The following is a 25,509-nucleotide window of genomic DNA, read 5'->3' on the forward strand; positions in this document are numbered from 1 at the left end:
ACATGTGGCTTTTCAATGCGGAAATGCAGCAGAAAAATAATTTTTAAAATGTAATTTACAATATAACAAGAATTTATAAAAACAAAAATACAAAATAAACATTTAACAATTAGCAAATAAGTTTGGCTTTTCAAAATATTGAGTTGCACCCAACTAGCAACCAAACAAGGCTAGTTATATTTTCCTATGCTAAATTTGTTATATGCAACTAAAATAAAACCTATAAAAAAGAATGGGATACAGCATGGACCAAAATGTTACATGTACTTAGTAACTACCAGAATGTAACATAAAAAATAGTCACTTATGGTAACGGCTTGAATGTTTTATGTAACTATAAAACTCACTTGTAACGACCAGAATGTAACGTAGTGTAACTCCAGATAAATAAAAGTGGTCCAAAAATAGGACAAAAGCATGGTATGTCATATGAGAACAAAATATTATTTAATTAGTATTTATTTGTATGTCCAAATGGGCTGGAATTTTTTTGCTGAGTTGTGTCGCTTCAAATGCATCCCAGCTAAATCCGTCGTGTCTGGTCTGTTTTTTCCTGTCAGAGGAACGTCGGCGCCATTTTGTTCGTATACGACAAGGCCGGGAACGCCGTCGACCAGTGCTCTCGTATGAAATCCAAGTTTTAAACTTGTCAAATCCATATAACTGGTAATTTCTACGCTTTACTTGTATCAATTATTTGCTAGATTCAATCCATATTGAGGAATAAGGTTTCGCTTATTTGTTTGACAGCTAGCAAGATAACTAGCTAGCTAACGTTAAAGTAGGCTGAATTGACTGGTTAACTAGCTAGCTAACGCAAGCTGTGCTATATCTGTGACATGCTGTTAATTTAATTATAGTTTGTGATTTTGATTTTGAGTGGAGTTATAAGATAACAGGCATGCCTGACAATGTTGCTTTCCGTTTTATTTCCAACAAGCTGATTAAGTCGTATTGGTGACTGATTTGCTTTGTTAGCTGTGCAGGTTAGTCTAACAAGCTAACCGGCTAAGTTAGTTATCCAAAATATACTGTACTGTTTAGCGGCTTTATAACGTATGCCTACATCTACACAAAATGATACAAAGCACACAACTCTTTGCTAGATAAACATGTGTGTTAGCCCAACAAAATTATGCTAGCTAAACATATTCTATACGAAAAGTGTTTAGCTAGAAACCGTGAAAGTGAAAGCACACGAGCAATAGCAATACTCATTTCTCATTACTGGTCAATTTACTCTTTGTTCATCGATACTTTTGCTTCACATATTCAAATGTACTCATAGACGAAGCAGATTGTTTTACATTGGTCATTTCTTAGGTTATATTATCTTCAAATCCTACAGTAGTTCGCTGACTGGTTAACGTTAGCTGTCCTGTTAAGCTAACTAGCGAAACCGAATACGTTTGCACTGTTGTAGGCATAGCAAGTTAGTCATGGATGATTTAACTACATGTTTCCTGAATTTGCCTTTTAATTTTAACTGCTGTTATGATTATTCTTCTTATAAATCACAATATATTTACGAATTGTTCCTCCCAGATTCAAGCAGAAAGCCATTTACAGTAGAATTGCATAAGAGGACACAAAGTTGGCACATTGATTTTGAGAAGAAAAAAAAACTAAATTTAAAACTTGATATAAGATTATTATGCTCGTTATTGTTCAGTAAATTCAATACCTGATGGTCTGTAAATCACAGACTATCCTAAACTAGTAATGTGTGCTGCTTGATTGTGTGCGGTTTTTGTGTCCTCGTTTCTCATGAGAGCGCAGTTTCATGAGAGTAATCACAAATAATATTTCAAATTTTGATGATTTTGGTGAATACCTCACTCGTATACCCACTTTGTCCAGTGTGTGGGGAGTGTTTTTGTTTTCTCTTTAAATTTAGGTTGTACAGGAACTTGTTCTTCAGTCCTGCCGGTAACTGGATTTGGATAGATGCCAACTTAAACGGAAATATCTTGAGAAGATTGCTTTTTTTCTACAATCTCACATGCAGATTTTTTTTTTTACATTGGCTTTTTTCTCTTCTCAAAATTCTGCTACAATTTCAAATTCCACACAGTACAAATTTTCTCACTTTTCTTCAAATTACCACCTTGTGTGTGAAGAGAGAGAAGATTCCTCTACCCCACACACTCAGCAGGATTTTCATTCCCATTCTCCCTGGCTTGAAACCTCTAGCTTGAAGATTTTCATATCCCCAACCCCCTTCTACACTTTCAACAGTTGTCTTTATTGAGGAAAAAAAAGAGAAAAAAAACGGACTTTTTCTTCCATCAATCAATTGTAACAAAGCATTCTAAGGCGAGCAGGTTTCTCACAGAAGGAACCCTAGGCCTGAAGTACCCTGTCTTTCGCCCTGTTCCTCTTTACTCATCGGTCAAGTGTTCCTTCAGGACCCATACAGTTTGGAGACACCATTGAAGAGGTCCATCTAGAAACATCTTGGCCATTGCAGGTGAATGAAGGAACATCTCTCACAACTTGAACTTTGACTAATTTGACTATGACTAATAAGCTATCTTGTAATGTATTAGCTTTACTTTGTTGTTTTTTTTTAAATATCTGCTGTTCTGGGAAAGAGCATATAGAATTCACAGGATCATGAATGGACTTGTTGCATTCTGACCAGGGAGACACCAGAGGACCCTGTAAAAGCAGTGAAGACTTCCTTACCTGCAAGAGTTCCCTAGCTATAAGGAGTATGACCAACAACGGAGATGACTGCTACTTCTACTACTACTCCACATGCACCAAGGTAACATCAGCTACTTGAGTGCTGAGTGTGTCCTGGTTTTACCTTAGTGGGGAAAGTTAGAAAGTTCACGAACACGTTCCTGTTTCCTTTGAAAGGGTGATGGTTGCCCTTTCCGACACTGCGAGGCTGCAATGGGTAGTGAGACTGTGTGTAGCCTTTGGAAGGAGAACCGCTGCTTCCGCAAAGTATGCAAATTCCGCCACATGGAAATAAAGGTAAGTGGGAACTACTGATTCCAGATTAGCATTTTCCAAGTGTGACTAGCATCATTAAAGCATGTAAATATTCCAAGTAATAACACGCCATGGTTCTTCACACAGAAAAACCGCAAAGAAATCCCTTGCTACTGGGAAAACCAGCCAGGAGGCTGCCAGAAGCCGCACTGTGCCTTCCATCATGAGAAGCCACGTATCATTGATGGACTTTATGTCCCAGCAGACAAAGGTATGGACCAACTTCGTGATGATCTGTTAGACCTGGATTTACAATGGTGGGTCTGACTGAATGTGCTGACCTGATGGTCATTGAATTGCACTTTTCCTAACCTCAAAGGCCTAGCTGGAAAGAAGGAACAAGACGAGGATATGCAACAAGAGGACCATGCTCCATGTGCACCTGCCCCCATCTCCAACCCCACCAACCCCCAACTCAGAGGGGTATTGAAGGCTGAGACTCAAGACAATGTGCCCAGCCCCACACACCCACCAGTGGTCATTAATCCTGTTGATGATGAGGATGACGAAGATGGTAACCAGTGACTTTTTGAACTAACAATGTACTCACTGTGTCTGCAAGTTTAGCCAAGGGTCCCTAAATGTTTTATATAATTTTGTATAGATCAGTTCTCTGAAGAGGGAGATGAGGCTTCCAGTGTCTCCCCAAGGAAACCAGTGATCTCTAACAAAGGTATTAAATCGTTCTTCTCTCTGATGATTGTGTTTCATTCTATACTGACACTTACATTGAGTTCACTGTCTTGTACAGATGATTCTCTGAACTTTGGAATCAAAACATTGGAGGAGATCAGGTTAAGAAAAGCTCTGAAAGCTAATTTAAAGCGAGCAGGTAACGTATCACATATTCACTAGTGATCTTGGAGCATCAAATGCACATAAAGTGACATGCATCAAAAAGTAACTCTCTTACACTTTCCATATTTTATCTTCAGGTCATCCAAGCTTGCAAGGTGCTGATGGTTTCACCACGATAGCACAGCACAGCAATGGAACTGGCACAGAGAAAGAAAACATTAGATCCCTTACACGACCTGCTGTTCTTGCCTCCAAGAGTGGTATGTTTTGGAGAACCTGAAATCATACTGGAATTAGTTGTTTGTGGTGTTTTAATATTTTCTTTAATTTGCATGCATTCACTTCCTTCTTTACAGAACTTACTTTGGAGAACCTGGGGAAAAGGAAAAACTCAGACATATTTGGAAAAAGAACTGTTAAAGAAGGTAAAACCACTTCCTGAACTCTGCACACTAATAATTAAAACAAATGGTGGTCAGAGCGATGTGTGAGCAGGCTGTAATACATACTTGTGCTTGGTTTAGACATCCCTGTGGAAGGAGAGCTTCACCTTAAAGGGAGCCTTGTGAAGCGCCTTGGTGGATTTATAGACTCACCTGAGAACATCGCTGATATGCCTCCTCAAAAAGGTGATGACCAGGAAATTCACTAGAGCATCTATCTGTACCCATGCAAAAAAGAAAACCTAACCAAAAAGATCTTCTTTTTTTTTGTTTAGCTTTGAAATCAGTGCATGAGAGACTTGGAGTATCGTCTGATCTTGCTGCGCCCAAGTCACCTAAGAGTGGGCCAAAGCAGTCGGGGGAGATCCGGATCAAAACTCTGGAAGAGATCCGGCAGGAGAAGGCGGCCAAGTCCCAGGTTCAGCAGAAAGGTGTCCGAGTCGTCAGCGAGGAGCCCGCCAAAGCCTTAAACCCTAACCAGAAAGGGAACAGACCCATGGGTTTGAAGACCTTCTCTGAGCTCCTGCTTGAAAAGAAGCTACAGCAGGAAGCGAAGGGTGTGTCTCAGGAAAGCAGCCGCAGCCCAGAGAAGAACCCAGGACCTGTCAGTGCTGGCGCGGTCAGTGGGCCTGCATGCGCGGTCAGTGGGCCTGCATGCGCGGTCAGTGGGCCTGCATGCGCGGGCGAGGTCAGGGTGAAGACGCTGGAAGAGATCCGTAAAGAGAAAGCATCACGGAAGCACACCCGGGCTCAGGAGAGCAGTGACACTGGGCCGAAGAGACGAATTCTTCGCATCAATAAGAACATACGTGAGTTTAAATAAGACTTTCTTTGCTGTGGTTAGCCATTTTATTTTAGGGTTTTTTCCCCCCATTTTAGGTTTGCTAAACTGCATTTTTTGCTTTTTGTTTTTCAACAGCTGCTGCCAACAACAGTGCTCAGAAGAAATCGCAAGAATCTGAGAAGGTGGATCATGTTGCAGAGGCAAGGATTAATGTCACTTTTATCAACACACCTCTTGACTCTGCTTCTGTTCACTTGGTCCAAGTCTAAAATCCTAACTTTTTCTTCTTAATGCAGTCTGTTACGACCAATGGAAAGAGTGAAGCCTCTAGCCAGGCTGTAACGGTAAAGAGCTTCGAAGAGATTATGCGTGAGAAAAGACTCCGCAAGCAGCAGGAGGAGCAGTCATCTGACAGTCAGCCTGTACAGGCCTCACAGGAAGCAGCACCTGCACTTCCTGAAGACAAGCCTCCTTCTGTAATCAGACCACGAATGACGGTGCCAACAGCGCCAAGCCTGCCAACAACAGAGTCCTCCACCCGAGCAAAACCTCCTGGCCGCCAGCGTCTCGGTCTCAAGACCTCTCCCGTCATGGTCCTCCAGAGGAAGTCTCCGGAACTGCAGACTGAGGAAAAGTCGCCCAGCACGAGTCCTAAACAGTCGAAGCCATCATCCTCCGAACCGCTGCCCGTGCCAGTGGCCGAGGTGGCAGCTTCCCCAGGCGTGCAGTCTCAGGAGGCTCAACTGGAGAAGACTCAGCCGGCTCCCAAAACGCCCCCAGGCGCAGTCGTGGAAATCAAAGGTACGGCCTGGTTATTGTGGATGCCATGTTCCAGAATGGGCCGGGACATCCCATCTTAGTGTGCGTGTAACGGTGGTGTGTGGGTAAATCTTGTGTTTCAGTGAGGCCCAAGGTGAACGTGAGGCCGTCTGTGCTGAAGCCAGCAGCGCAGGTGAATCCTGGTCAGAAAAGAAAAGCAACAGGCAGCCATGGCTCTGCTGTTGCTGCGGTGAAGCCTCTGAATGCTGTTCCTGTTTCTGAAACCCAACACCCTTGCAAGCGCATCGAGGTGAGGTGTTGATCGCTGCAGAGGCGACATTTGACGTGTTTTGTGGTATTAACCCTTCTGGGAAAAGTAATTAAATGTAAAAAAAATAATAATTGTTTCGTTTTTTCCACATTCATAGATGGCCATGCCGACTTGTGCTTCAGAAGCTGGGTCTCGTGTAGACCAGATGTCAGCACTTCGTGAAGATGACGTCGCCCTCCCAGGCAAAGCTGCCATCTCGGTGGCTACACCCCCTGTTGTCCCACAAAGGTATGATATGTACACCCTGACTTCTTTAACACAAGGGTTAGAAATCTAGGGGGGAGCAAGAAGTGTCGTAAATGAGTTGCAGTACACATTGTGGGCAGAAATATGAAGTTTGTGAAGTATTGCTTGCGTTACCCTCTGCAGCCCCATTATGAAGACACCTACACAGATGCGGACGCGACGGGCAAGCATGGTGTCGTCCCGCGTCCCTTCCTCAGCAGGACACTCTTCCGCAGTGGACGACTTTGAGGAACTGCTGGACGAATTTACAGATGACCGGTTAGAAGACGAGATGGAGCTGGACCCGGGCAAAGGCGAGGACGACCTCCTGATGGAGCTCTCGGAGATGATCGACAGCTAGACTTAAGCTCAGGAAATAAAGACCACTTTGACTGAACTGTTTCACGCTCCATCTGCTCCGGTCCTAAGCCACTGCCGCCCAGGGTTGGAATGGACTTGAACCAACTCCCATCAGTGAGCTTCTGTTTATTTAGCTTGACCTTACTTTAAAAGTAAAAAAAAAAAAAAAAAAAGGTTATTTTTATCAGTGTCTGAATCAACGTCTGTTTTATTTTCTTTAATATTTAGATTCTTCTTGGCTGTTTAATGCCTTTTATATATGAACATTAAATTTCTGCATATTCAGTATGTTCGATTTATTCATTCGTTAACAAATATCCCCAAAAAGAAATTATCAAGCCATCATAAGACACCTTTAGTAACATGACTTTTATCTGATTTGTTGGATAATGCAAAGACTTGCCTCAGATCATGTATTATTGATGCAGAAAGTGATATCTTGTATACTGTGTATGCTTTGAAGAGCTTTGTGTGAAAGATCCTGGAGGGTTTTGAAGGCAATGATGTCTTAATGCCCTCATTTTGTGCACATTTTAATTTTTGCAGTAGAGTTTGCAAGATGTTCTGACATGGACAAGCAAGACCTATTTTAATAAGGTTTAGCATCTTAAATGTGTAAAGTTGAAACAGTTTAATGAAATTCTTTGTCTTAAAAGAATTATTGGATAATTGGGGATTTTGGTTTTTTATTTTATTATTTTTTTGTTTGGTTTTCTTTTTGCCCACAATATCCAGACACTCGTTTATATTTATGTCCTGTTGCATGAATCTTGCTCAACCTTAGGCTGTGTACTTGGGACCACCAGATATGTTTCTTCTCCAGTCTCAAATGTTACTTTAGTGTGAATATGTTGGTTCTCAGGGACTGTTTCAGCTTTCAAATGTTTGTTTTAATTATGGAGAAATAAGTACTTATTCACTTGTGTTGTCTCGAAGGAGACCCTCACGTCACGACTTTTCCTAGGTTATTGTCTCTGAAATACCATGTGCTCAGAATTGAGGATTAGAAATGGGATACCAATATGTGCTTCAGTATCTGCATTGTTTTACTTATTTTACGTTCTGTAAAACTTTGTAAATAAAATACCTTATGTTGAAAAGATCAAGTTTCCCTATATTTGTGCTTAAACTGAGTATTGTCTGATTTACAGTGCAAAACTTTTTCTTAATCAAAATACAACCCTGCTAAAGGCCTGCATAGTTTGTTTTCTACATTTTCTGTAGAAGTACAGCTTTGTTTGGCGTCGTGGTGCGCCAGCCCGATAGGGGGCGGTGAAGAGCTCGTATTGTTTTGGCTTCCATATCCGACAGAAGAAGACGCAGTGACACAGAAGAGAACGATAGCTGCGTAGCTGATATTAAAAACATACAAGAAGTATTTAGGATAACGATACCGCCGAGAACAGGCTTATATAAGCCTTGTGTTTCTATTTCAACTCCGCTTCAGTAGCTGGGATGCATAATTTCCCTCGTAATTTCAGCTTGTTTAATGGGAGGTACTGGAAATTTCACAGTAAAAAGGAACATATATTTATTAGACATAGAAGTGCGTTAAGCCCGCGACAGATATTAGTAAGGCGTTCGTAAGTTATGGACGGAGGTTGTGTATGTTGTGACTGAGTGAGGAGGACGAGCTTGTTTGGTGTCGCCTGGGGGCTCATGGTCTGCATAGTAGACTTAAAATACTGCTGAGAATTTGGCTAAGGAGCTAACTACGTCGTTAAAAGCTAACGAGCTAGCTGTACGTTTTAAGATTGAGCGTTGGATGTTGCTGAATTAGTTGCAGCTGGCAGTTTATATTGCAGATTTGAGCATATGCATTTATTATTTTTGTGTGTGCGCATTTATCTAGATAAGTTATTTTACTATTTTTAACGGATTTACATCTCGATAGGAGGTTCAGGAGCGCCCTTTAGATTATTTTAAATAAAAAAAACCCGTGAACAAAAAGGCAATGAAGCTCTTGGAAAATTCAAGTTTTGAGGCCATAAATTCACAACTCACAATAGAAACGGGAGACTGTAAAATAATCGGGCGGTAAGTTCACAAAGTTGTAACGGTCCCGCCAAGTCGTGTGATGTGATGAGCATTTAACATGTAACTGAAGTGTCTGTCCACCTTAACTTGTCAAAAGCAAACAGCCATTTCCTGAACCTGTCTGGTAATGTTCTTTTTATCACCTAGGATTGAAAGCTATTCCTGCAAAATGGCTGGTGAAGACAAGCAGATGTTTAAGCAGTTCTGTCAGGAGGGACTGCCTCATGTTCTCGAGGCCCTGTCTCCTCCACAAACATCTGGAGTGAGCCCCAGCAAGTAAGAGCGTGGTGATGGCGCCTGTAGAGGCAAACCGCAGGACTCCAAATTGGGCCGAAGCAGGTCGTGTGTCTGTTTTGTACTGAGTGTATGAGTGTGTGTGCTTTCAGACTGAGCCACAGCCAGAGTGGTGATGAGGGGGAAGGGCCCCTCTCAGACAAGTGCAGCAGGAAGACTCTGTTCTACTTAATCGCCACTCTTAACGAGTCCTTCCGGCCGGACTACGACTTCAGCCGCACCAGGGGACACGACTTCAGTAGGGAGCCCAGTGTCAACTGGGTAGGGAAATTATGACACTGGTATATTTCACTACAAGCATGTTGCGCGTTGAACAATTAGAATAGACTACGTGTATCCAGACCGGTGTTTGCAATTTTTTCCACTAAACAAGACAAAAGGAGCTATATTATGTATGACTTGAGCATATGAGTATGGACGTGTAGTGTACACTGCTCAGTAAAATTAACTGTATCTCTTTCATGACGTGGTTTCCTTAGGTGTTCAATGCTGTTAACAGTAGCTTGTCTGTTGCTGCTGGGGAGGCCTACAGTCGCCTGCAGCCAAAGCTCTGGGAGGCCATTGACCACGAGATCAGCCTGGCTGAGTGCGACATTTACAGGTACCACGCCAGTCCATGTCCATATTCCACCACTTTCTGATCTGGGCTTCAGATTCCTTTGACATTGAAGCCATTTTAAGGTCTTACTGTGTGTATTAACTTTGTGATTGTAATTTATACATTACATCTTTCTTGTTTTCATATCAGCTACAATCCAGACCTTGATTCAGATCCCTATGGAGAAGAAGGCAACCTCTGGTCCTTCAACTATTTCTTCTACAACAAGAGGCTGAAAAGGATCGTCTTTTTCACATGCCGCTCTGTTAGGTAAAGGTTCCCCAGATACCACAGAAAGAATATTGGGCAAGGTTGTACAGTTCCTTGTGTGTTCAGCACGCAGTTTCAATTTGTAACTTTGCAAACCAGGTAATGGAAATGTTGACGTCAGGTCTTGTAGCTGTGCAATGACAGTTTTGGGTTGGGTTCTAGTCTCTTCATGGCTCCCGGGGAGTCTGGCATCGGTACGGAGCTGGATCTGGACCTGGACGACTGCAGCTATAATGCTGAGGTAGAGGAGGAGCACATGGATGAGGAGAGGTGTGTAAAATCTCATTATGGAACACGCAAGGACCAAGCACTGCACAGACAGGAAGAGCTGTCAAGGATGCACCTGCATTTATCTCAAAGGAATTTAAATGAACAATGGGAATTTCTTTTTTCATGTCACAAGCATTAAAATATAAATTGCAAGAGCTAGAGCAGTAAGCTGTTTGTCTCCTTTAATCAATGTTTTGCTCTGCAGGTATGGAGCTCCATGTGGCCAGTGAGGATGCAGTACTTCCTGTGATTACTTAAGATTGAGGTGTGGACAGACACCTCTTTTAGACCCATGTCTCCTTTCCTTTCCTCCTTAGACTGCAGTTGTTTAATTATCCAGTAAAGTTTTTTTTTTCCATGTGATTGCGCAGTTGCTTGTTTTAAAGGGAAATGTCATGATGGAGAACCATTAGAGTGTTTTTCATTTATGCATATTCAGGTTTTACTATGTGTGAGTTTAAAGCATTTGCTTTTGATTTTTCTTTTTGAGTGTGCAGACATCAGCACCATCCTAAGATTATATCATTTAATTTAGCAATGTTTGTTCTGTTTCAGATTTTGTATTTTGCAGCCTTTACCTGATCTTATTTTTATCGTGCTGTATGATTTGAAAGTGTGTGTGTGTGTGTGTGTGTGTGTGTGTGTGTGTGTGTGAGAGAGAGAGAATTTTTATGGCTTCCCTTTTTTCACCCTGTAACCAATATTTGTGAAACCCTTTTGCCACCAGGGGGAGCATTCCACCACCCCATTGTATTGCCTCAATGCTCTCGACTCACGTGTCAATTTCTTTTGTTTCTGATGAGCCGGGAGAATTCTTTCAGCCATCATACCTTGACATGTATTACTTTTAAAGGACAGAGCATTGCAAAATTACATTTTTAGTTTGGGTTTTTATGTTGTCATGTGTCGGGTGGTTTATCTGTTCTCTCCCTTTTTTAATTTTCAAAGTTAATGCTTTGGCTTGGAATAGCTACAGTATTCCAGCATGACCAGGGACTGGGTGGGAAACGGGGTGACCGTGGTCCAGCTGAAACCTCACGGGGCCTTCAGGACACCGAGGCTGGTCAGAGGAAGGACAGTAGACTGCTGACACTACGCCTCCCCCTGTTGCCTGCTCCAAACCACCATTATCGACATGGTTGCAGTTTCATGACCCACAGCTGCCCTCTAGTGTATCCTGGTTGGGAATAAGCTAAAGATAACATAAGATCCCAGATTTAACTGTTTATTCAATCTTTCTTTTTCCCTTTTATGGAAGTAGGCTGATGATGATAGTTAGTTTTAAATGGGCCCATTTGAATCTAGTTCCCATATCTTGTTGGCCGGATTTGTCTTTAGTTCTTATTTTTGAATATTTGTAGGTTTTGTTTGGTGTTTTTTGTCCTAGATAAACCTGTTTAGTTCTAGTTGAGTCTAATTTTCTAGTTCAGGGTAAAACTGCCTGAAGTGTGTGTTTGTTTTCCTCTTCCCCTATCTAACAATTACTGAGCCAACAGTGTACATTTCATTTTCTAAGCTCTTATTGGAAGACAGCTGAGTCAATCTGAGCTGGCCTGTCTGGTTTCTTCCAGTTCTAAGCTGCAGCGCTGATTGAAAGCTTAGAGTCCTGCTCCGTTCCCAGTGTACCTAAATGAATGATCCTTGTTGTCTTGGTCATCAAAATCTGGACATATTGCAAATATTCCCAGTGCTAGAGTTGGCTGAAGCTAATGTGAACAAGTGATCATTTGCTTGGTCTGAGTAGAATACATGTGTTATATGTGCTACTGTGTCTTTCTCACAGACATTGTGCTATATGGTGATTTTATACACATGCCAGCAGTTATGTTGCTTTTGTCCAGATGTCAAATGAACTGATGCAATAAGATTATGCTAAATACCCCTTTGATGTACATCTGTAGCTAAATGTTACATAAGTATTACAATTGCAGATTCATGTAACCTACAGTACTGATGTTTGGTGGTTGTTTTTTCTTTAGCACATTAATGCGATTATATCCCAGGCAGCTATTCCTACAGGGCTTAAAGAGGCTGAGTAAACATGTCAGGTACGGGGGCCTACAACCCCTTTGTCCAATTCATGTTTGTTTGTTTGCTCCTAAATGCACAAGACCAGATGGTGAATGTGCTGTGAATTTGACCTTCAGTCATTTTTCACTCGTGAACCATTTCACTCACTCCGTCCCATAGTACAGCATTTGCTACCCGGGCACCCTACTGCCAGCCATGTTGAGTTTCATAATATGCAGATGTAAGGTCTGGACGACTTTAAATGTTAACATGCTTTTTGTTGTACAAACTAGAGTATTTGGGTAGATACTTTAGAAGGCAGAGGAGCACTTGTGGGAGAGACGCAGTAAAGTTGGACTGAAACGATTCAACATTTCAGACTTGTTCTCTTTATTACAGGGCTGTTTCTGTTAGGCAGCTTCAGAGACAACAAGCTTGCATGTATTTTATTTTTAACGTTACTTGAGCTGAATCACAATCCTTTAGCACATCACGTTAAGAAAAACACATTATTTTAACTTTTGTTTATTTGTACTGGCAACAACATACAAAATTAAATCATTTGAACTGAGAAAACTGTAGTGTTCTTTTTTTATGCCATGGTAACAAAAACATATTTACAAATTACACAAAAGTAGTTTTGACAAATGAGTCAAAGCATTGCATGCAGGCATCACTACTGGCAACGAACGTAATGCCTTTGTTCGCCAAATGTGTTGGACACCACACACCACTTTACCATTACATGGAATCTTACTGTGGTGCCAGTCATCTACAACTCATCTTCAGGGTCTAACTAAGTCCACCCACAACATGTACACATAACAGACAGCACACATGCCTTAGGTCTTTGTTTTTTTTTTTTTTGTTTTTGTTTTTTTTTTAAATATGACCTAAGTCACCATGCCAACAATGATTTCACAAGTTCCTCAGAGAACAATAAAAAACCCTGGCACTGAGGACGTTATCCTGAAAGGTTAAACAGAATTGTAGCTGGACTTTACGTACAGCTCCTGGTCTATAGACATAGCATTACAGTTCTCCATGTTCTGCCATGTTCTCAGAGTCATACAACACTAGGATTTGTCACAAGAAAACAGGCAGATCTCCAAATGGTATGGAACACCAAAAGTTTTTAACCCTTCACATGTGAAAGCAAACATAAGCACTTCAACTAACTTAGAGAGTCACACGTTAAACAAGAAGAGAAGAAACTTAAATCTTTGGTAGGTTACTCCAAAAAACCCAACATCAACTGTACTAGTGAAAAAGGCACTTTAAATAGTCAACCGCACTTTCCACTGCAACTTATGTAAACAGTACATACAGAAGGCACATGCTGTGCATCAAGTATCCCAGGATTCATAGAGGTATTAGACAGGTGTTTCAACGGCTTCCCAACAGCTTCAATGTACACTGTAAGAAATATATACACGGATATCGCAATACTGCTGGACAAAACGTGTTGATGAAGATCCAGTTGTGCTTTGGACGAATAATCTGCTTGTTGACCGGATCCTTCAAGCGGCCGACGCACAACTTGAGCCTTTCACCTTTTCACAGCCCTTTTGTAGTCTCCTTTAGAGGTCACAGGTAGGTAGTTCCCAGGTGTGATGAGGCTATCAAACCAGTGTGGTCTTAAACATTTGCAGTGACCACAAAGGCCAGACGCCCGACTCAAACCTTTCAGATTCTTCGCCTGATGGCGAAACAGCTGAGCCGTTTGCCTTGTTTTTGTTGTTTGTTGTGGAACCTGGGTTGCGATCAGCCCTTCCCGTGCGCGCGACCGCGGTGCACCCTCTGAACCGAAGCGCGGCGTCCCCTTCCACAGCGGCAGACGCCGGCGGGCGAGCAGGGAGGAGACGCTCAGTAACAGTCCCCGTCCTCGCCCTTCTCAAAGTCTGGGACCACTTGGTCGGCGCAGTGCCTGGAGGAGAGTTGCTGGCCGGCCAGGCCCCCACCGCTACAGAGCAGCCAAGGGTGCAGGAGGATGTCTGCCGCCTCCAGCCTCTCGGAGGGGGACTTCCTCAGCATGCAGCACACAAGAGACTTCGCCCTGGGGGAGAGGCTCTCAGGAATGGTGAAGGCCCCCCTGCGGATCTTGCTGAACAGGGCTGCAGGCTCCACGTCCTGGAAAGGGTAACGTCCCACCAGCATGGTGTACAGCACCACCCCCAGGCTCCACACGTCCGCCGCTTTCCCTGAGTATGAGTGGCGCGAGTTGAGGATCTCCGGACCGACGTAGGCCGGGCAGCCGTGTTTGTCTGTGAGAGAGTCATCTGCTCCATTCAGGAGACACGAGTCCTCCAGATTCTGCAAGACCAGCTTTGTTCTGTGGGGACAGAGGAACGAAACACTTTTAGCTTCACCACTTTTTTTTGTCCCAGACGATTTGTGCTTGGCTCGTCTAAGAAAGGACGACTTTACATGGTTTGCATGCATCACACAGTTCCGTAGTTTTAGAGTCCTCAGGCTCTAAGAGGAGGAAACTGACCTCTGAGCGTCGGTGAAGACAAACTTGCGCAGCTTGAGGTCTCTGAGAACGACGCCATTATCGTGACAGTGTGCGACTGCCGCTGCCATCTGTCTGAAGAGCCGCACGGCCTCGTCCTCGGGCAGACGCTTGCACGTGCGCACGTACGAGTGCATGTCGCCGTAGCTGCGCTCGAAGAAGATGTACACGTTGCTCTCCCCCATGATCACCTCCGATATCTTACAGATGTTGTCATGGGGCAGCAGACGGGTGTATGGGGCGATGAGTTCGTGGTACTTTCTCATGGAAAACACCTAGCAAAAGAAAGACCAACAAACACACTGATTATAGGACTGTGCAAACAACACTACCCATCATTATACCATTGTTCCCTTTGGCCTTGTGAATCACCTGAAGGACAATAAAAACCAGTACACGTGACCTCATCGTGGTGACCCATACATGGGATTATGGCTCTCAGGGAAATACCCTTTCCTTAATGAGGGTCAGTCATGCTTTTAATCGGACAGAGAGAACCCAGCACTACACAGCAAGCTTACCTTACAGGTATAGACCTGCTCTGTGACACGGTGAACAGCCCTGTACGTCTGAGTGCCTTCTGTGGCCTCCAGTAGGATGTAGGGTCCAATGGAGGAGACAGGGTGACAATCCGGGCCCACGTGTTCCGTGCTGTGGTTCAGAGGCCGCAGGCAGGGGGCCAGACCGGGGGAGGGCGGCTGGCTCAACCTGCGTCTCTTGCATTTCGGCGGGTCCGTGCTGTGGGAGTCCTCGCAATCCACTCGTTTCAAGCTCAGTGGAAGAGTGGGCGTTGAGAGGTTCACACTCATCTGGTGAGAAAAGAAAAGCAAAGGTCTATGAATGGATGAGGTCGTAACCCCACAGACAGCACATCTTAGCAAACCATATGCTGTGTGTCTACTGCATGTGGTTGCAGTTAGCTGTTCAGTTTGCGTTCAGGTGTGCGTGATTTAAACGCGACGCTTTAGACCGACATGAACGCATGAATAGTGAAACGAGAGCGCGGTTAAGCAGGATACAGTGCACAACAGTGAGACAATGAAACAATGAGGATATGCGAGATGGCAAAGTTGATTCACATCCGTTATTCTATCGAACAAGCTAGTGTGTGGCACCGAAGTAATGAGCCACATTTATGCAAGAGAACTATTACCCAAGCCACCGGTCACCGCTTTCGAAAGCCAGCTCTCCGCCACTGAGTCACATACAGACTCAGAGTTATTACACATTCAAGCGTGAGTCATAAAATGACGTAGCGCAGTCTCGTTTTTCCACTTGACTGTGGTATCTGCAGAGTACACATAAATTGTGTCCGTATATGTATTTATTTGTAATCAATATTTAGCATTTTGTTGAAGAGCGGGATGTGGAAGGAAAAAAAAGTTAAATCGCATTAGATTTGAGAAAGCTCAAACAATACTGCGTATCGCCGTGAGGAGTGGTTAAGGAGAGTTGCACCATCACTTTCCCTCTAAAGTTTAACCCAGAGTATTTCACAATTATCTTTTCTAAGGAAACCAGCTAATCAGCGGTGGACACACATGACAAGGACTCCTATTCGACCACCAAATATAGTGATTTCTAATGCGGTAGTGAGCTAGCAGCCAAAACGAAGACAGTTTCACTCACCTCGTTGGCAGACAAAGGACTCGCTCCTCTCCAAAACAGAACAATGATACAAGAAGTCCAGTCGTGCGAGTTATATGCGTCTTAGCTATTTGTCTCAATACATTTTCCACTTGTGAAGAAGCACTAAACCTCGACAACAAAAAAGTAGACTGGATTTATGGCATGTACAGGAGTGAACTCAGAAACTCAGGCTAATGAATTGCCACGAGTCAACTTGACGAAGCGCGTTTGTTTGACTTGTCAGTAGTTGAATTAAGCTGAACTGTGTTTCCACCGGCTAGAAAGTATCCGAATCAACTGCAAAATAAATAAATGAACCGCCTGATTTTACTCGTCGCAGAAGCCTTTAGTTTCCTTTCGTCAACTATTCATCAGATAAGCTATCAGTCAATCTGGAAGTCTGGCGGAGACACCGGTGAGCGCTTGTGTTGTTGGCACCAGCGTCTTTGTTCCTTATTCCCGCTGGATGGACGCTTCTCCGAGGAACAATGTTACGATTATGTTCTCGATTTCCACAGTATTTAGTCCTCGGTGGTCAAATAAAGTACAGAAAACAGATCACGCAAACTAAGTCTAGAATACAAGTTAACTATCTTGAATTAACGGTTGGGCGAAAGAAAAAAAAATAAGTTGTCCAGAAAAGTTACTTAAAGCGCAGATATTACAAATAGTCCTTAGGTGTTTTTATCCGTTGTTGACTATTCCTTCAATTTGTACACAGATACCTATATAAATGAGATTTCAAATCAGCCGTGGTCCCTCCGCCTGACCGTCCGACTGTGAGATCTCAATTTGGTTAGCGAGCGCTATTATGCTTTGTACATTACGCGAGCCGTACTCGATGATGCTGTACTTAGTGCGATTGCAACATCTAAGCTCCACCCCTCCTGTCTGACGACATCTATAGCGGAGCGTCGCAATAGCACACACTGCAGCTGAAGTTTGCACGGAGAGCGAACTAATGCAATCCCACACAATCATAATATTAGAGGTATGGAAACTAGCAGTATAATACACAATCTACCTTCGTGCTGATCTACAATCTACAAGTGCCACTGAGCCACTGAATGAATCAAAGTTATAGTCGAATTTTCAATCACATCAAACTATTATATTAGTAGGTCAACATCAACAAGTTCAATGGAAAACATAACATCTAAACACAACCCAATGCTACTGCTCACACCTCAGGTCTTTAAAAGCTAAAAAAAGCTAAATGTTATCCATAACGTCGAATGACAAAAAAAAAGTTGGTGTAAAGAGGTTAATAATAAACTCGCCAATTTCTTTAATTGGCAGAAAAGCAACAATCAAAATGTCAGTACTAGTCAAAGTCAGTTATGTTTTCTGTATGATTCCAGTTTTACCCACAGCCAAATGGTTTCCGTTCAGTGGACCCAATTACAACTGCGCTTCATGTACTGTACTGTTTATCAACGGATGGATTCACCATATCAACAGTCCTTGGTTAGAAAATAGATCAACCCGAATGTCAAGCAAATGCAAAATCTCTGATCAGACATTCTTTAGTACAGCAATAAAACAACGTCCCTGCTTTAGCAATTCTGCAATTTCTACAACTTTGAAAGCTGGGTGGAAGATAATCATAATGAAAGGTAGGCATTTCCATCTTTCCAATGACCACAAAAATAACAGACCGTTAATTCATTATGAAGTAAATCACGACTCAGGACCTGTACAAGATGGGCCGGTGGACACTAACAGCACATATATTTGCACATAGGAATCTGTGTCCAGGCATTTTGGGCTTGCCCGTCCAGTAAAGGGTTTTTGGAACGCAGGCACTGAGTACGTCATCAGGATTTAACAGTACCACCCCAATAAGCTCATCCCTCTGCATGCTGGTCCTCGGTTCACTTCTGTCCACCACAAAACACAAAACATTTACTTTTGGTAAAGAAAGTAATGAATAAATATTGAACTGGAAAGGTTGTAATTTAATATCGCACAATATCGTAGTTAAATGTTTTATTGGACTATATTTCAGTAGAAATATTAAGTGCCTCAAAAATCAAATTCGAAGCTTTGTGATGTTTTGCGATTTATTTACTTTAAAATAAATAAACAAAAATAAGCCATTGTAAATGCCTTTGAGATAGTCCTGCATAAATAAGACACCCTTTAACATAAACATCGTTACTTATGTACTGATATAATCCGTATATATGACAATGTATAACCCATTTTAACACAGTGTGCTGTGTGTTTATATTTATTGTTTATTTGTTTTTGTTCCGCGTGTCTTTGAACTATCACTCCCTTTTTTCTTTCGGTTTTCTCCGGCTGGCTGCCTGTCCCTATCTCGTCTCTCCCACGTTGTATTGTACTGTATCTGAGCCACTTAGCTTCCTTATTATGATGGGTTGGGATGGTGCGAGTAGACAGAGGAACTTACAGGATGCTTGAATGAAAGAGATATAAACTAAAATTTATAAAATACAGTATTGGTCGCCAGAGGGTGGGTGGAGGGTGTGGGGCGTTCTTGGCCAGGGTATAGAGTGAGAGAGACCAAAAAACAAAACAAATAGAAAGTGTATAAGCATAAATCGCAACGTTAAATATTTTTTGCAGTCTACTTTTTTCAGAACGGAAATGTGTGTTTTATATTTAAAGTAGCCTACATCACGGTGTGATCAACCATGCGTGAGCAAGTTGTTGTATAAGCAACCACATTAGCTTAAGTAACTACTGAAACGAGTCTGCTGAACTTCAGCAGACCACAGTATATGCTATTTCAAACGATGCCTCCCTGGACCGTAAGATCACAGTGGCTACGCATTCTAGGCCAATCATAACAAGAATGAAAGCCGCACCCCTTGAATGACTCAAGAGCAATATTGGTCTTGCACCATTGTTGCAGTGTTTACTAAAAAGATATCCAGGTAACCAACAAGCCATTGCGTGTAGCGTGTTAGGAAAGTGATTCTAATGAAGGAGTTCATGTTTATTTTAGCAAAGTGTAGTCCTGTCCTAAAACAGACCGTTCCAAAAATAAAGATGTTGTCGCTGTCATTAGTATGATTCGTGTACGTTTATCCTTCCCCACAGAGGGCGTCTCGTTTGCATGGTGGCGCTCTTTCGTCTGCTGGTAGACCCAGGTGAGGCTGCAGAATGTTGCTGCTACAGCCCTCGTGCTTTCGGGCTGACTCACAGGCTGCGTGTGCGCGTGTGTGGGCGTCGGAGGCTTCCTGAGTTGTTCTATCACCAGGCCTTTGAGTGGGAGATCAACCAACCGGTCCTTAAAATGGAAACGTCTTGGCCAGGCAATGCGCTTCAGCGTTCAATCCAACACCTCCGTGTGGCTGCTGGCCCACGAATAGCACTGCTGGCCCACGAACGACACATCAGCTCAGCATTAATCTATCAGCACAGGAAACAGTTTGGTGAGGTTTTGCCTTGTTTAGCGCTGTGGCATATTTGCCTGTTATTATCAGCTGAGTCACCATGTAAAAGTATGCCTCTAACATCCTGTGGCTAAGGTAATTATCTTAATTATTTTACAGTATATCTTTGAGACATGAGAAGGGTGCACTTCATTTCCCAGAAATCTTTGGCAGTGCAAAAATGGTTCTGTGAAAATATCACCCTTTCTGGTTTGAGACATAGTATCACCATGGGAACTAGTAGTATTCTCAGGGTTTGTTATGGACTGAGTTCTGCGGGTTCTGCCTAGACTGGACCGACATACACAGTGACTGCACAGAACGCCAAGCCTGTGAATATTGCATCTGTTTTTTGCTCCACATGTGCCAGTGAAAATAATGACAAGAAGCCTTTCTTTCGGCCCTGCTTTTGTTGCTAGAACCGTTTTAATGACAGCTGTCCTCTTCTGCAGACACACACACACACACACACACACACACATGCTATAATTAATTAGCATTTAATTATTTAACGAATGTGTTCAGGTTAATTGTATTAGCTGTGTCCTGGTTCTTGGCATTAAGCTTGCAGATGTCTGATCTGGTGACAGACGCATCAGTTTGTTGACCTGTCAACAGTAATATGTCCAAATCCTGAAATAGGACAGGATGTCCACCGTCCACTCAGTACTCAGAATGAAACTAAAAAAAGAAATTTATTTCTGCGGACAATTTCTTTCTGCGGTTAAGTATGCAGACGTTGCTCGTGTAAAATCGCACTTCACCTGAAAGACAACAGCGCAAACTGAAACCCACAGCCCATTCTCGCCTCGTCAAGTGTGGGCGCCGTGATTAGCAGAGGGGGGAGGGGGGGCACTCGCTGGTTCGCCCTCGGGTTCCTGTTCCTAATGGAACTCCTCTGCAGTCAGCATGACTGTACGGCATTACGGAGCTCTACCGTAGGCTGGGCCTGATGAACGGTTCGTTCTTCATCATGACTCATTTGAATGTGGATGACGACGCTGTTGGTTGGACGTGTCTTGATGTCCCTTCACGTCGAAAGAGAAAGAAGGAGAGAGAAATTCTCATTTCCTTATTCAGTCTCTCTCTCTCTGGATCCTGCGCTGTTTTTTGAAAGGTTGTGAAAGCCAGAATTCCACAGCGGCAAACAGTCTTCTGCACAAACAATGTTTTCTTTCTTCAACCGCACGTACTGGCAGCTTTGTGCTCCTGTTCTGGGTAGTTGCAGTGTGTCCCTGATGTCTTTTGGGGCATCTCCAGACCTACACATTCTACAGACTTTGCACAAAGAGCACTTAATAGGAACATTTACACAAGTAGACTCTCCACACTGAGCATGATCTAAGAAACATGCAAACAACTTTCTTTTCCCAGCCAGTAATACACATCACATAATGGTGTTTTAATTTAATGGTGTTATAATTTATTCTTTATGTTGCATATCTTCAGGGCCTTTCAAAGGACCCAGATTAGCCTTCTATGCAAAGAGGGTTCTCTTTGTGCTAGGTCTGCTCATTAACAGCGCTTAACCCGTTTCTGTGGCGATGGACTTGACACATACTGTGCCTGCTCTTTGAAAGCCTGGAGTTGTGTATTACCCACCTAATGGTTCATTAATGGCAGACCAAACAACTTCCCTTTAACCCTCTAACATGAAAGAGTTGTTCTTTCAAATGCAAGAAGTGGGAAAGTGTGTCTTTCATGGTGCTTTAATCAACATTGCTTAATCCTGGCTGCATTCCCCACTATTTGTTAAAAATTTATTTGTATATTATCAGCACATTATTCTGGAATGCATTTTTATTATTTTACTGTCTTATTAATACTATACATAACAGTCCTGAATATTTAAACAACATCTCAATCTGAAGCCAGATTTGGGCATTCGGTAATCACCATGATATGCATATGTAAATTATATGCGTATTTAAACCAAATACAGTAATGGATTAGAACAAAAGGGCTCTGTTTTGATTTGATTGCTTTGCTCCATTTAAATGCGTCTGATTTCTAATAGATTTATGTCATAATTAAAGGCTTTCAAATATTAACTGTTTGCAATGTCTGTGTCCTGATGTGTGTGCTGGTGTGTGTCTTTTCAGTCTAGCCAGTGCATGTGGTGTTTGGGGCCTCTTAAGCCTGTGCCCTCTTAATCACTGGACTGTTTTGGCAACAGCTTTTCTGAGAACGGAATGAATTGAATACTTCCGTCTGGACTTGGCTTTGTCTCTCTCCTTTCTCACCCCACCTCCCAGTCTCTCTCCTCCCACCACTCTCTCTCTCTCTCTCTCTCTCTCTCTCTCTCTCTCTCTCTCTCTCTCTCTCTCTCTCTCTCTCTCTCTCTTTCTCCTCTCTCACCCCACCTCCCTGTCTCACTCCTCCCACCCCTCACTCTGTCTTTTTCCCTCAGTCCCCTCTGCTGTCATTTTCTCTCTCTCTCTCTCTCTCTCTCTCTCTCTCTCTCTCTCTCTCTCTCTTCTCCTGCCCCCTTCTGGATATATGCTGTGAACCAAAGCTTAAAGGCAGTGTTCACATGCAACCGGAGTGGTTTGGCAGAGTTGTACCTCTGAATGTGTTCAACCACAACAGTGTCTGTGCTAAACTTAGACGAGCAGAGGGCTACAACTCCTGCAGGCTGAAGGACGGCAGAATTGATGTTCTCAGCCACTCTTGCAGCATTCGTTTGTGGAATGTTCTGTGTGCTGCAAGGACAATTATAAGTCATAATAACTGCCTTGGACGTGATTCAGGATTGCATATCCTTACCAGTCTATCTCTACTCAGCTGTTGCTGGAAACTACCAAAGAAAAGCTGCATGAATTGATGTGCCATGACACACTTTTAAGTAATTCTGTTCCGCCCCAGGTAGGTAAATATAGGGCGTTCCCATAGAAGATGAGTAAATATTAATAAGCATTTCAATGGGCGTTGTCTCTTTAGTCCGTCTTACTTGTGTATTTGGTCTCTGGCCCACGTAGCTCTGTGTTATTTGTGCGTCGGAAGTGCTGTAGACTGCCCAGGCCGTAAAGCCCCTGCATGGTAATCTCATGAGGTGAATCCAGTGGGTGCTTATCATGTGGTGTGAGGAAGGAGGTAGTCCAGTCGGGTTTATTCCAAGACTGCTTTACGCACAATTCTGCACTTCACAGTTTTCAAGTAGCACTAACCTGCAGAACGTGACACATTTTAAACGCAGGACAGTGCTGACTCGTGTGTGATGGTATGCAGTGTTGAGTAAAAACAAGACCGTTGTCATGAAGAGGTACAGTATTGGGCAGGTACTTGAATGGAGCTCGTCCTTCAGGTCAAAGGCATGGGCTGAGTTTCTGCTGAGCTGATGAAATAGACTGGTTTTCGGGTGTCTGTATGACTACCATATGGCAACAGCCAAAGAGGAACAAAGATAGATAGGCTTATGCTTTTAAACTGGTTATTGGAAAAGGAGGTTTATACTTTCCCAGTATAAATCGGTAAAAGAGGAACCTTGCCAAAACTACTGCTGTGTTTTAGAAGTTTGTAAAAAGAATTAGGCAATCATGAGATATACATGTTATCTACTGGTTCTTATAGAAATTACATTTCATTCATCCTCACATGCATTACATGTGACACTGAATTACTTAATTGATTAACTTCCCAGTTTATCATGTGCCTAAGGTCTCTGTTTAGAGGAAATTTCAGATGGAGCATTACTTAACCCTCCGGCAGACACCAGCATGCTTAGCTCAGCATTTTTTCAACACTTCTCAAAACAAGTGTCAAAGGCCCCTTGCAGTGTAACTGTGAAGTGAAATATGCAAAGGCAGCTGAAACCACATGCTTTCATTATTCACTCTTTAGATATGTAATCCCAGGTCTTCCTCTCTTTACCCAGGTCTGTAATCCCAGGTTCTCCTCTCTTTACCCAGGTCTGTAATCCCAGGTTCTCATCTCTTTACCCAGGTCTGTAATCCCAGGTCTGCCTGTCTTTACTCTGGTCTGTAGCCAAAGGTCTCAGGTCTGCCACACTTTAACCAGCGCTGTAACCACAGGTCTGTCACCCCTTCTTTGCAGAGAAACCTGCTGAGTGTGATAATGGTTTTACCCTGTTTACCCTGTGTGACCTTTTTCTTGCTCTGAAATGACACTGAAATGGTACAGCCCTTTCAAGCAGGAGGATCTTGCTAAGGAGATGCCACAGACAGGTATGGAACAGACTTTCCAGCATGTGTGTTTGATCAGTGTTTGTGACACCTCAGCAGTTGGAAACTGTTAGATGACACATTTGGCTTCGGACGACTTCTACAGCGTGTGTTACCGGTCTGCCCAGACCGAGGAGCAAACCACAGTATGTGGTGAGTGATGAGGAGAAACTCTCAGGGGTGGCAGAGAGCAGCTTTGTTTCATACCTGCTGTGTGGAGGCACTTGTGGCTGGAGGCTTTTGCTGAAACTCACTGTCTCTCTAGAAATGCCTCATTAACCTTGCTGAGCACAGTGCGCATGTTTGTCTACCACCAACACTAGCTCATAAACCCCACCTCTTGCTGAGTCTCTGGGGCCTTGCGCTGGGTTCTGGGTTTAGCTGGAATCCTTCCCAAATCCTCATGACTTTGATACAGCCCTTGCTGGAGATAATGGAATCACTGTCTAATGGCTCTGTGGGCCTGAAAGTTTGTGTGTGTGTGTGTGGGGGGGGGGGGGGTGGTTGGTGGAGGATACTTCAGTGCAGTGCATGCCATTACGAAACCTTCCCAGCAGGAGCACGTGATTGAGAAGCAATGGCCCCATTTCTGTGCAGAGTTGAGGAGTAGGTTTGTAATCACCACCCGTCTGCATGAGTCAGGCTAACACAACACAGGACGTGATCTCAAGATTGATCTCCACTCTTCATGCTTAATTCCTGAATTGCTGCCATTTCCTGGTTGGGTGGTTAGATGTTCCGGAGCTCCTTAATCATAATGTAGGATATAACATCATGTGCGACTGCAACACAGCGAGGTTCATTTGTGTTCACATTGTCATTCTAAAGTGTGTTAGAATCCATAAACTCCAGTTGTTATATCTTTAGGTCCCGTGCATTGTGAAAGCTTGGGTTGTCATGCCATGTTGAGTGACACAGTGTGAATTTCAGTCCACTCCCAGACATGTTAGTGGCTGGTTTGGGTCAGCTGCTTCTCACATGCTTTTCATAACAAATGTGATGAAACCTGAGGTCAAGTGAGTCCACCATGAGCTTCAACTGGAGTGAAGAGAGAAAGTTGCAAAGTTAAAGACAGTTGGAGTGAGAATGCAAGGAATGTGGGGAGAGGAGACAGCCACAGAGAAAACAAAGGAAACTTTCACATCACAACACACAAGCACAACATTATAACTGTTCCAGTGCCAGAGGTTGTGTTTTAGCAATGTTGGTCAAGTCAAGTGAAATGTATTTTGCGCTTTTTACAACACACGTTGTCCCAGTGCGGCTTTACAAATGAACAGGTCCAGATCCCTAATGAGCACACCATGCAGGAAATAACACCCTGGGCAGAATTAAAGAAGAAACCTTGGGAGGACCAAGACTCATGAGGGAGCCCATCCTCCATAGATTGGCCTGTCTAATAACAGTCCAACAGAGTAGAAACACCCTTTTGAGCTAGTACAGAGTCTTCTTGGGAAAGATGCAACAAGTTTTTAACACCTAGATTTTGTGATCCTCTCCCATTCTTCCTTGCAGATCCTCTTCAGTTCCATCAGGTTGGATGGTGAACGTTGGTGGACAGCCATTTTCAGGTCTCTCCAGAGATGCTCAATTGGGTTTAG

General features: G+C 43.2%; 3 protein-coding genes across 6 annotated transcripts; 2 read left to right on the forward strand and 1 right to left on the reverse strand.

Annotated features, from left to right (window-relative positions):
- Nucleotides 1-550: 550 nt before the first annotated feature.
- Nucleotides 551-7,805, forward strand: zc3h11a (zinc finger CCCH-type containing 11A). 4 transcript variants are annotated; one of them, XM_077004221.1, is made up of 17 exons: nucleotides 551-666; nucleotides 1,861-2,470; nucleotides 2,595-2,770; nucleotides 2,866-2,985; nucleotides 3,091-3,214; nucleotides 3,323-3,517; nucleotides 3,608-3,676; nucleotides 3,755-3,835; nucleotides 3,939-4,061; nucleotides 4,158-4,226; nucleotides 4,326-4,430; nucleotides 4,520-5,053; nucleotides 5,164-5,228; nucleotides 5,325-5,829; nucleotides 5,931-6,097; nucleotides 6,216-6,346; nucleotides 6,488-7,805. In XM_077004221.1, exons 3-17 carry the CDS (start codon nucleotides 2,621-2,623, stop codon nucleotides 6,702-6,704), a joined length of 2,655 nt encoding a protein of 884 aa, XP_076860336.1. In that variant the 5' UTR covers nucleotides 551-666; nucleotides 1,861-2,470; nucleotides 2,595-2,620; the 3' UTR covers nucleotides 6,705-7,805. The 4 variants fall into 4 exon arrangements, with proteins under 4 accessions (XP_076860336.1, XP_076860326.1, XP_076860346.1 ...); XM_077004241.1 differs by having other exon boundaries at nucleotides 571-666; nucleotides 2,409-2,470; nucleotides 2,645-2,770; XM_077004211.1 differs by having other exon boundaries at nucleotides 563-2,470.
- Nucleotides 7,806-8,006: 201 nt separating this feature from the next.
- On the forward strand, nucleotides 8,007-12,119 carry maf1a (MAF1 homolog, negative regulator of RNA polymerase III a). Its single transcript, XM_077004265.1, has 7 exons — nucleotides 8,007-8,740; nucleotides 8,888-9,016; nucleotides 9,127-9,295; nucleotides 9,514-9,635; nucleotides 9,783-9,902; nucleotides 10,065-10,172; nucleotides 10,378-12,119. Exons 1-7 carry the CDS (start codon nucleotides 8,658-8,660, stop codon nucleotides 10,400-10,402), a joined length of 756 nt encoding a protein of 251 aa, XP_076860380.1. The 5' UTR covers nucleotides 8,007-8,657; the 3' UTR covers nucleotides 10,403-12,119.
- A 905-nt stretch (nucleotides 12,120-13,024) lies between these two features.
- On the reverse strand, nucleotides 13,025-17,148 carry trib3 (tribbles pseudokinase 3). Its single transcript, XM_077004252.1, has 4 exons — nucleotides 16,324-17,148; nucleotides 15,216-15,503; nucleotides 14,677-14,969; nucleotides 13,025-14,514 (listed from the first exon to the last, which is right to left on the reverse strand). The coding sequence occupies exons 2-4, from the start codon at nucleotides 15,501-15,503 to the stop codon at nucleotides 14,049-14,051; spliced, it is 1,047 nt and encodes a 348-aa protein (XP_076860367.1). The 5' UTR covers nucleotides 16,324-17,148; the 3' UTR covers nucleotides 13,025-14,048.
- Nucleotides 17,149-25,509: the final 8,361 nt, after the last annotated feature.

Source organism: Brachyhypopomus gauderio, chromosome 1, assembly GCF_052324685.1.
Source record: "Brachyhypopomus gauderio isolate BG-103 chromosome 1, BGAUD_0.2, whole genome shotgun sequence".
Lineage (NCBI taxonomy): Eukaryota > Metazoa > Chordata > Actinopteri > Gymnotiformes > Hypopomidae > Brachyhypopomus > Brachyhypopomus gauderio.